The sequence below is a fragment of the Centruroides vittatus genome, unplaced genomic scaffold, assembly GCF_030686945.1.
Source record: "Centruroides vittatus isolate TY-2023 unplaced genomic scaffold, ASM3068694v2 contig_18, whole genome shotgun sequence".
Classification (NCBI taxonomy): Eukaryota; Metazoa; Arthropoda; class Arachnida; order Scorpiones; family Buthidae; genus Centruroides; species Centruroides vittatus.
The window spans coordinates 6,041,798-6,053,841 of NW_027121101.1; the positions used below are offsets into that span (position 1 = coordinate 6,041,798).

At 28.5% G+C, this 12,044-nt stretch overlaps 1 protein-coding gene across 1 annotated transcript in view; it reads right to left on the reverse strand.

Moving 5' to 3' along the window:
- Positions 1 to 1,327: 1,327 nt before the first annotated feature.
- LOC136969632 (transmembrane protein 179) overlaps positions 1,328 to 12,044 on the reverse strand; it is a 31,997-nt gene continuing 21,280 nt past the window's right edge. Inside the window, exons 4-5 of the mRNA XM_067263893.1 lie at positions 7,533 to 7,617; positions 1,328 to 1,715 (exon numbers count right to left, since the gene is read on the reverse strand). Of these exons, the coding sequence (XP_067119994.1) occupies positions 1,545 to 1,715; positions 7,533 to 7,617 (256 nt within the window). The 3' untranslated portion in view covers positions 1,328 to 1,544. The remainder of the gene's footprint in view (positions 1,716 to 7,532; positions 7,618 to 12,044) is intronic.

A 12,044-nucleotide genomic window follows, 5' to 3' on the forward strand; every position in this document is an offset into this window, starting at 1 on the left:
TGCCCTTTGCAGTTATCACTGATGACATGAAGTTCCTGAAACTACATATTGTTTTGTGGTATTTCAGTAGGCAACTCACAATTTCAAAATAACTACATTTAGTAATATTTTCAACCCATAGAAAACAATTGTTCAATGTCTGTTTCACAGTTATGTATTCCACAGTTGTAACTCCATAGTCTTCTTAGTCATAGCAATCCAGACCGTCAATTTTGGAGTTGGAAGTGCTTGATGAAAGTCAATGGTAATAACATGATACTTCTCAGATGTGATTGAACTAATTAATTTAGTTTTTGAGAAACTATTGTTAATTTGATTCCTTTCTCCTTTCAGTTTGATGTAGGTTAGCTCCTTATTACTCAAAACAAGTTAACATTAATTAAAAAAGAATACTGATTTACTGCTGAGTCATGTAAGCTCACATCAGCCATCTATTGACAGATGGTACACACTATTATTCTGCATAACTTTATGAATCTCAATTTTCACAAAAGTGAGGGTTAGCACCTTATTGCACTAACCCCTTCATATAATAGAGCCAGGAAAGTAAAAATTAAATTGACATATCATCTATATTATAAATCATCATCAGAAACATGATAAAGATTTATACTATTACAAATTTTTAAAAATTGCTTCAAAAGATTCTGGAACATTTCAAATGCCTTGGTTTTCTAAAACAAGATGTTTTACTGCATTATTTTGACAGACAAATAGGCCTACATTGTAAATGAGTATTTAAATGAAATAATTTGAGAAAAATTATAGTTTCAAATATTTTATTATTATACAAACTGGCAAATCAATTACATAAATTCACAAATACAAAACTATATACATATATTGAAAATATGAGATTCAATATATTAATTCATAGTTAATTTTTTTAAATTTACAAACACTTATAACATTGAATCTTATGTCATATTCTGAAGTTGAATTACACAATATTTTATTATGTACAAGATAATTATTCATCATTATAAAGTAATAACTTACATTATTTCAATTACATATCTACAGAATATAGCATCTTTTTTTTATATAGAGTACTTATTGTATCCATTTAATTCATTAACTTTAAAATAGAAAATTTTATATATATTCAGAGTTTATCTAACCAGAAAAAATAATTCTAAAGTTTATTGTCAATTTTACAAATGTTAAAGTTCCAGTGTTAAATATGTAGCCAGAAAATTTATTTATGTTTGAATTAACTTTGAAATAAAATATTTTTTGTATTAATAATGCAAAAAATATTCATTTATATTTAATGAACAAAGTGAAAAAAAAATATCCAAGAAAAACGTTAAGCAATAACAAATGATTAGGAAATATTTAAATTTTAATGTGAAAAGAACTCAAAATAAAACATTTTAATTAGTAAATTTAACAATTACAATTGAATTTTTATATTAACAAAAGCTGTTTGTTCTCAGTACAACAAATCTGTACAACAAATCTATACAATAAAATTTTAATATTTAAAATTCAAATTATATACGTTTTGTGTAAACATTAAAAGTTTTTCAGGCATGAACACATTACACATCAGGTAAGGTATATAATGGACCACTATTACTTGAACTAATAATGCGCTGTCTTTCTCGAGCCATACTGACAATAACATTCTCTTGTTCATGATAACGACATAATTTACATGTAGACAAAACTGTCAAAAATACCCAGCATACCCATGAACTCCAAATTGCAAACTAAAAAAAAAAATTTTTTTTCTGAATTATTTTCATTAAAAATCATAATAAGTATAATACAATTATACACTGCTCAGAAATTAGAGATAATGCAATATTGACCTTAAACAGATATGAAATACTGTAAAGAAGAAGGTATTGCTTATATATGTTTAAACCTTTCAACACTGGGATAGTCAGGTATGGTGCTACCCGAAAGTAGTGGAGAATAAATGTGGAAAATTTTGAAGTATTTTTTCACACGTTTTTTTCTCATTACTGTTTCAGAAAAAGATTTTGTAAATAGTTGTGTCTAGTAAAGAAAAGTATTTTTTTATTGTTAGACAATTCATTTTTTATGTGAATTTTTTTTTGCGGTAGTTTTTGGCAATACCCCCAAAAGAATTTAATGGATATATCCGTCAGTCACTGCAGAGTGGTTAGCAGTTAAATTAAATTTTGCACACTAACATTTTTGTTGTTTAAACACTTTTTTGAAACATAGTAACATTCTATGCTTGGACCAATAAATCTTTATTTTAAAAAACAGATCAATAAAAACAAAATTTGTAATAGGATGTGATCACCTCTAACTGCTAACATGCCTGTGTGACATAGATGAAGTAAGGTTATTAAATTGTTCTTGGGGCATTGTTTTCTATTCCTTTTCTAGGATGTGTTCCAGTTCCTAAATGGTGTAACTGACAGATAGAATTATGACTTCCTAGCTTCAGTTGTGTTTAATGCAAATCAGTCCATGATTTCACATCTTCCTTTTGAAGCATGTTCATAAACACATGCCTACAGAAAACAACTGTTATCATTTCATAAGAATGAACAAATTTCTAATTACTGCAGCATAAGGAATGATAAATCTCAGAATTTCATCTCAGTATCTTATTCGTGATGTCTTACAGCCATCAGAACTTATGCATCCCCTCAACTCTTTCACCAAGATGTCATTCCTGTATGAAGCAGGGGTATTGTAGGAGTTTACACCTCTAAGTATTGTTTAGAATAAAAATGAATAGCAATGACTCATTAGAAAAAAAAGAAAAAACTGTTGTTGGTCAGCACTCCAATTTCTATGTTCTATATATAGCCTAGTCTTTAATGCTTGCAGTGACAAACATTTAATAGAGGTTTTGTGTCTTTTTAGGAACTGGAACTTGTGAATGGTCACCAGAATACAATCTTATGAAGATGACTTTGAATGTCTTGTATGACTATAAACCTTCCTATGCCTGCAGCAAATGTCTGTTGCAGTTCAGTAATTATCTTTTGACTATTCCAATAGTCAAAAGTAATAGTCAAATTGTGAAAAGTAACAATCATCTCTTGATGTAATCATACATTGATAACCTTGTCCAGTTCAACTATGCATTGTTGTTGTTTCTAAGAAACAATTCCACAATCTGCTTATTATACTGTAGGTCAACCCAAGAATTCATGTCATGACCTGCTGTATTTGACCAACTAGCCTTCTAGTCACACTCCAAATCATAAAATATGATAAATCTTTGAGTAGACATCATTTAACAATTTGTAGCAGATTTTTTTCCTTTTTAGTAAAATTTGAGCAAGTTTCTGAGTGCTGAACTTAAGCTCAACTTCCTCCAATCATAATCACTTACATAAAAAAGTCACAGTGTAAATTTGCATGTTTACTGCAATCTTTTACAATGGTAATCAATAATTTAGTAAAATAAAGCCCAAATTATACTAATAATCAAATAATAAGCCAGATTAGCCCAAGTAATTAGAAAGTCACAAAATCAATAGTCAATCCAGCTCTAGCATTCAATCATTTAGGCATTTAAAGAAAACATATGTTAATAGTTTTAAACAAAAAATGGAAATTAAAAAATATTAATTTTTTCATGTAATATCTTTCGGCATTTAAGATCTCATGTATTGATTTGAACTCTTGTTTCTTTTGTTCATTGCTTTTTGCTGTTTAGTTACATTAACTTTCTGTGGTAATCTAACCAATTACTTAAATTTTAGGGCTTATCACACCTAAAACTAGTTAGGTTATCACAGAAAGTTAACTCTTGTTCTATTAAAATTCTTAAAATACATAATTAAAACTTGAACTGATTAGAAATGTTAAAAAGTATTCGTTTTGAATCAGTTTTGTTTGTTATTTTTAAATATGATGTTCAATCTGACAATAAGATATTTGAGTATGAAAATGAAAAAAGTGTTTAATTCCAGCATATCAACAACTTCTGTAACTTATTTAATGCTATTTTTCATCTTGTTGATAAAGTATTGAATCAATAATTAATAACGTGAGAAGCTAGTTTTGATTAATGCAATTAATACATAGCATTTTGCTTTTCCATCAAATTATCAATCAAAAATTCATATACTATAAAAAATAAATTTATATGTTATTTTTTAATAGTAAAATGTTATTATTATTTAAAACTATTTTATGATGATGAAAATCATTTCCTAAATATAAACATAAAAAGTAAAAAAATTAATGAGAAATGACAGCATAATTATGTTTGATGAAAAATGGAGAATGTAATCCAATGTATTTCAAATGATTTGATTTCAGTATATTGTAATATATTCTTATATGTTATTTTAATTGCTTTTTACTTGAAGATAAATATAAAATAGATGTTTGAAATCAATTCATTTGAAAAATGACAAAAAGTGCTATCATTATCACTTTTGAAATTTTTGGAACTTAACATAACTAGTGATTTTATGACACCAAAAGTATGGTCAATATAACTTCTGATTCTTTCCTTTTCTTTGTTTTGATAGTAATACTCTAATTCTACTGGCAAATTTATGGTCCTCTTCTATACGAAAGTCTTATACTATAGTGTTGTATTGCAATGATAAGAATTGTCAGTAAATTGCAGTAAGAGTATTGATAAATAATCAAAAAACCATAAAAAACCAATCAATTTTTAGTATATCCAAAAATAATTTCTTCAATTTTGGTCTAAATGTTCATCACACAAAATTTAGATTAATATATTGACTACCAAATGCCTAACTTGGCATTTGGTAGTCAATGTTAACTCATGAAACAGTTTTGCCTTTAATGCAAAAATGAGCATTTCATAGTAAATAGATGTAAAATAATAGATAGTAATTGTCTAAAATAAGCTATAGCACCAGAAAACAATATTTATTTAAAGAAAAATAATAGAGAGTAATTAAAACATTGTCATTAAAACTCATGAAAATAATGAGTTTATTGGCGAATTTCTGTTGAAAACTTTTCCACACAAAGAGCAGACATATCTTGGCACACTGGACAATAACATTTTTCACAATATTTTTGTGCATACTCAGCATGGCTTGTTCAAGTATATTTTTTATTCTAGTGAATGATATCCTCTAAATAAAGAAACTCATCTTCAGTCTGAATTCACTTTGCACTGTTTATCTCCAATCAAATATCCAATGATTTTACCCCTTTATATTTCAGACTTTTCTGTCAAGTAACTGGTTCAACTATAAAAAAATCCAGCAACAAGTTGCTTAACTTTTCCAGCAATATTTAGTGGCACCATCTGTTATGGTATTTTATTTTTAAAAGCTTTTTATATTTTTAACTATTATAAAATGACAAACAGCTTAATTTTGAACGTAGGGATAGGTTTCATAAAAAAATTGTAAATACTAATAACAAATAAAATCATCATTAAGTCCAACCCTACTGGAGATACATTATGCAAGATAAAGAGAGTTGTGTGTATAATTATTTCCAAAACATTTAATGCATTTTTCTCAACAATTTTATGGATTTTCGTAATGCTGAATAATAAGAAAGCATTTGACCCAATTGATTTATGCCAGATATTCTATTATAATCTCCAAATGCTTTGAAACACTATTATTGTCCAGTGTGTCAAGAGGAGCCAGTTTTTAGTGTAGAAAAACTGTTTCAACAAAATACAACCATTAAAACTCAAAAATATATTCTGTTCTATGATGCCTATATAATTATTTCTTTTCAGTCTTAATACAGATTATTAATTAATAGTTGTAGTTAATAATTAATTATTAAATAATTGACAACTTAATTATTTACATCTGTTTGCTATGAATATGTTCATATGTGTTGGTGAAGACAAAGATGTGTTCAGATGTCTGAGTTTTCTTATAAAAAACTCAGACATCTGAAAACAGCTCACAAACAACAGTTTGCTACAAGAACATAAATAATTCAAAGTATAGGAAAGATCTACCATCATATCTAAATAATATTACTGAATCATCTTTTGATTGCAAGGAAAGTTGCTAATCCTCCATACTGTCTTCATAAATGGTTGTAAAGTTATCAACAATTAATTTATTATTCAACTATTAGATGTATCTAACATTTTCCCTTCATCACATTGTATGAACAGATCTCAATTTGTGAAATTAAGTATTAATTTTCAAACAATGTAACATCAATATTTGGCACAAGGCTATTTTGAAATTAATGCAAACTGATTTGTCTTAATTTGATAGGTTTGGTAGATTTGTTTCAAATATTTATAATAGTTTAGGACGTAAAAAATGCCTTTCTATGCAACCAGTTTGTGATTTCTTTGGAAGACCTTTTTACTTGTAAATTATTAGACATTGGATTTTTTTCCCCCTCACAACTGCAGTAACAACTATTTCTAGAAGAATGGACAGTATTTCCTGCTTTGAACATTTATAGAATCTTCAGAATGATCTTTTTTTCTCTGTTATGTTTTTACATCCTTATACAGTCAAAACTCAGGTTTCAAATGCCTTTTTGAACAATTCAATTTACGAACAAAATTTTTTGAATGCCATATTTTCTCCGTATGATAACTCAGTTGCTGAACAAGCTACTCAGCAAGAGCTAGCCACAGATTAGAGAGAGACAGATGGCCAATTCCCTATACTTCCTGTGTAAAAGAAAGTTGACAGCCCGACCAATCAATCTACTGACTTAGAACTTAGTGGTGTCATGATCACCTCATGTCATTAGATGTCATGAAACAGATTATTGATGTTGTTGTTATTCAAATTAGATTTCAATCCACATATAGGTAAGATACTGTTTCCATTTATCGGTATGTGTTGCAATTGAATTTAAATCAAATTAATTAATAAAAACTGTGTTAAAGGATATTTTCTTAACATAAATGACATCCAAGAATTTATTTTTAAAAGTGCTTAACTCAAACTAAATAACAAAAATTTAATATAATATTAATATTTATTAATACTAGGTGGCCAGTTAATTAAAACTAAAAATAATAAAATAATAATTAAAACTCTGGTTTTTACATTGAAAGTGAAACTAAAATTTAAAATAAAATCAAAATTAATTAATTAAAATTAAATCAATTGAAACATAATATTTTGGAAAAAGTGTGGATAAAATACTTGTTGTCTGTCTTGATTGATTTGGTTATACCGTATTTCATACAGGCAGAGTTGAGTCTCTGTTTATATTTATATATATATAACAAGCAAAATGTTACATTATGTTACAATATATATATAATGGATATAGATAATATTATATTGCATTTGTAGGCATTTTTATGCATGAAATACAGCTAAAAATAAAAAGGTTAAAAAAACTTTGCTTTGAGGATTGGGAACAGATTAATCTGTATTATATCGTTTCTTATTGGAAAATGCATTTCAATTTTCAAACAACTTTCAGGAACAATGCCAGTTCAAAAACTGAGGTTTGACTGTACTCTATTTTGTTATAAAAAAACATACTAAGGAAAAAATTTCCAACTTTTCTTTTTATCTAATAAATTCCAGATAGTTTTTACTCTAATTCAGTAAAACTTATTCATATTATTTATTTAAATCATAAATTACCTGAACTGTTCCCATTTGTATATAAAAGCCAGCTGTCCTGATATCATCATCTTTGTCAATATCCATTATAGATGCATTATCACAGCTTTAAAAAGAAAAGATTACTTTCTGTTAATTACACAATCATTAAAATATTCATCTGGAAGCAAAGATCAGAGGTGTGAATAGCAAATTTCACAGCAAGAAGTTATGGGTTTAAATCCCACTCTAAATTGATCTTTTCTTCCCTTCTAAATTAAATTAAATTCTAAAATTAATGAAATCATTAATATTAGTATAAGATGACCTAATTATCTACTTTAATTCTATGTTACAGAGGGTAGGCTGTAAAAGGTTGATAAATTCTATTTCAATTCTGAGTTGGAAGTGTTGTCCTATAAATATTTAGGTATTTATTCTACTCTGTGCAGGTTTCATTTTCGTTTAGACAAAGTAATTATGAAATTTAAACTTAAACTTGCTAATTTAATAAATTTATGATCAGAATGACGCAATCTTCTTGTTAAGTCATATTTTTGACTGTTCGATTCCTTGATACAATCAAGTTTGGGTTTGTTTCCTATTTGGGGTTCATATCTTGTTGACAGACTGGAGAAAACTCCATACAGATTCATTAGATCAATTTTTCATCTTAACTGTTCAGTGCCTGGACCTGCTTTGAGATCTGAATTGTATAGTACTATTGGCTATAAGTTTAACTATGGCTATTTTTTTTGTTAGAGGTTCAAGATTATAGAGCTGCCAGAGTCTGATTACAGGAAGTTGGTTTATAACAAATTAAAATTAGTAAGCACTAAGTGTCAAGTTATAAACTCTGTAACGTAACCGTATCCATATAGCGTTGGTATAAACTCCGTATCTTATCCATATGGCCATACCGTATTCCGTAAGAAAAGTTTGGATCGATCAAACTTTTCCAGTAGAGATACGGAGAATTGACCAACTGCACATGTGTTGACCAACTGCACATGTGTTGACCAACTGCACATGTACAACATGCTGTTGTATATCGACTGACGGCAAGTCAGTTGATATACAACAGACAAAACTTTGACAAATTGGTTAAAACATAACTTTTGCCCGACAATGCTGCTTCTGAATAATATTAAATTTTAAGATAAGAATTACTTTGGTTATAAAAAAAATAGAATAATAATAAAATGAATAAATAATTATAGCAGACATTGGCAAATGCGGCTCTTGCTGAAAGTGTTAATTTCTGTTTTTTATTATTATTTTTACAATTTTATTTTTATAATTTTGTGAAAATATGCTTATTTAAAAAATTCAATATTTGTTTTATATTATATTTATATTATATAATAAAATCGCATGCCTTACCATACTATCCGCCACAACAGTACAGAACTGCGGCTCCCATGCATTTTGCAAAACCTACATTTCGGCTCCCACTGAACTCTTGCTTGCCCACCCCTGAATTATAGTGTTAGATCTGGCAATAACTACTGATGATTTTGCGCATGCTCACAATGGACTAGTTTGTAAACGTAAGAAAGTTCGTTCCTTTATGAATACAGGAAAGGCCTTACGGTAGCTTATAACTATTGCTATAGATATCCAGTGTAGCAAACATTTATGAATACGGATACGGTTACGTTACGAAGTTTATAACTCGACCCTAATTCTTCACTCATAACTTGGGTTTCCTCAGTGGCATGTTTATTGTCTACTTTGGAATTTCATCTATTTATTGTACTCACTTTTGTGATAATAAGTTTTTGTTGAACTTCAACAGTCTTTGAGAGAGAAATATTGAGCTCAAGATAGTCTTTATATAAAGCAGAAGTACAGTTTACTGGAAAATTCTTTAGCTTTTCCATGGACACCTCAAAGTTACTTGTTATTAAATTTAAACTATAAGATTAAATCTTTGATAATATAACTGTGGCTTAACAAATATACTGTTTTTTAAATGGATGTATAATTAATGTAACACCTTTTCTAATTGTTCCTTTTGTAATCTTTATTTTGAAAATGTTAAAAATCATTTGTATCTTGTGAATATACTGAACATTTAAAAAATAAGTTTTTGTTTAATTATTATCATATAAAGAATTAATACTGAAATCAGTTCAATTCTGTAACATTATTTAAACTACAGTAGAACGTCATTTATCCGAATCAATTGGGGAGTGGGGTTGTTCGGATAACTGATTATATACGAAAAAATATATTAACCTATCCGATGTTGAAATTTTTCTCTGTTGCGTGTCACTTCATGTTGAATTTTCATTGATTTTAAGCTTAATGAAAATTTTTATAATAATAATCGAGGCTATTGTATCGTTAAAAATTATTTCTTTATTTTGTACAAACAAAATAAATACAGTGGTGCCTCGTATAACGTACGCTGCGAACAATGGACTTTCTGTTTGGTTGTTACGTGACTCGAACAATGGACTAGCTGCAAACAATGGACTTTCCGTTCGGCAGTTACGTGAGGTGATCAACGGACTTTCTGCAATCAAGTGTGAATGATTTTTCCACTCTTTTGCCGTTGCCATTGACAATCTACTATTTTTAGATATTTTCCCCTTCTTGGCTTCCAGAATAGCTTGGACATGTTTTTCAAGAAGCCAGAGGCCAAAAAACAAAGGATGGAACAAGAAGAGTTGACCCTGCAAGCCCCGGTAGCCTCTCCTGAATCTGACTCCAATTAAAAAACAATAAAAAGAGACCCGCTCAAGAAGCCAGAGGCCAAAAAACAAAGGATGGAACAAGAAGAGTTGACCCTGCAAGCCCCGGTAGCCTCTCCTGAATCTGACTCCAATTAAAAAACAATAAAAAGAGACCCGCTGCAATGTGTAAAAAGTGTGTGTCTGTATGAATGTATGAAGAAAGTGTTCCTTCTCCTCTTCCTCACATCATCTGACTACCCAGCATAATTGGTGACTGCTCCATTTTCATTTTTTTTTTTTTATGGTACAGTATGGTTATTTTATGCTGCAGAACGAATTAAATGTTTTAACATGTATTTCTATGGGAAAATGTGTTTCGTATAATGGACTTTTCACTTAACGGACATGCACCTGAAACGGATTAAGTACGGTCTATGAGGCACCACAGTATGTTGAAAAATATAAAATCAAAAAAATTATACTTCAGAAGTTAATCTAGTATCAAAAACATTCGATTCAGCACAACACAGTCCAACTGGAAAGGTTTCGGTTGATCGGCTTTCGAATAAACGATGCTCTACTGTATATAAATATTTTTGTTATTTAGTAAATATATTAAAATAGTTTTCTAAATTCAACACATACATAACTGTACCTGGATAATGATAATTATCATATTGTATGTAATTATGTTAAAGTTTTTGTACCCCGCTTTGTAAAGGCAAAAAGCCATATCAAAAAATGATTAGTTGATTGATTATTCCAAGTTACTTTGTTTTCCATGATAAAAGTCTAAAGTCTAGTCTAATTATAGCCCAAAAGAAATACAGCTTAACATGAATTATACTTATTGGGTTAAAATATTTTTAAAGTTAAAAATTAATCAATGGGACTAGCTAATTTATAAGATTTTTTAAAAAATAATCTTAAAACGTTTACAAGAATTAAATGCTCAATCTCTAAAAATCGGCATTGAATGAAAAGTTAAGTTACACTACACAGCAGTCAAAAGAAACAGATTTTATTCTTATACTTTGAAAAAAAAAAACCTCCAAATGCATTTTCCTAGATTACTTAGTCTAGGCCTCTTCAGTGGGATACAGGATGTTATAACAGGAAAACAACACGATATAGTACAAAACCAATTATTCAAATCATGCACATTATCCATACAACAATTCAATTATGTAAAGTTCTATTATGTTCAATATAATCCTATCCCAACATGCATCAACTACCATACCATTATTTAAATTAACATTATGCAATAATAATGTATAAAAATAATGTTCTTTAATTCTCCATTTTACAATGTTATTTTCTTTATACAGTATTTTAATGTTATTTTATCCATTACACATATTTTCTTCAGTGCCGATACCATGGTGAATTTTTGTCTCTAAGCCGTATCACCACCAAGTGTTCTGCCAACCTTTTTTCTAACAGATGCTTTGTCTCTCCGATGTAACAATTTTGGTTGACTTGCATGTTGGGATAAAATTATATTGAACATAAATAGATCTTCACATAATTGAATTGTTATTTAAATTGCTTACATTATCCATATAATTGGTTTTGTGCTATATCTTGTTGTTTCCCTGTTACACCATCCTGTACTCCCACTGAAGAGGACTAGACTAAGTAATCTAGGCAAAATGCATTTGGAAGTTTTTTTTTTTTTAAAAAAGTTTAAGAATAAATCTGTTTCTTTTGACTGCCATGTAGTGTAACTTAAATCCTCAATCTCTAAAAAATGGCATTGAATGAGAAGTTAATTCTTGTAAATGTTTTAAGATTATTTAAAAACATTTTTTTCTTTAAACTTTGTCCAGTAAGTATATTTTTAAGTGCCTGAAATATTTTATTTACTTTG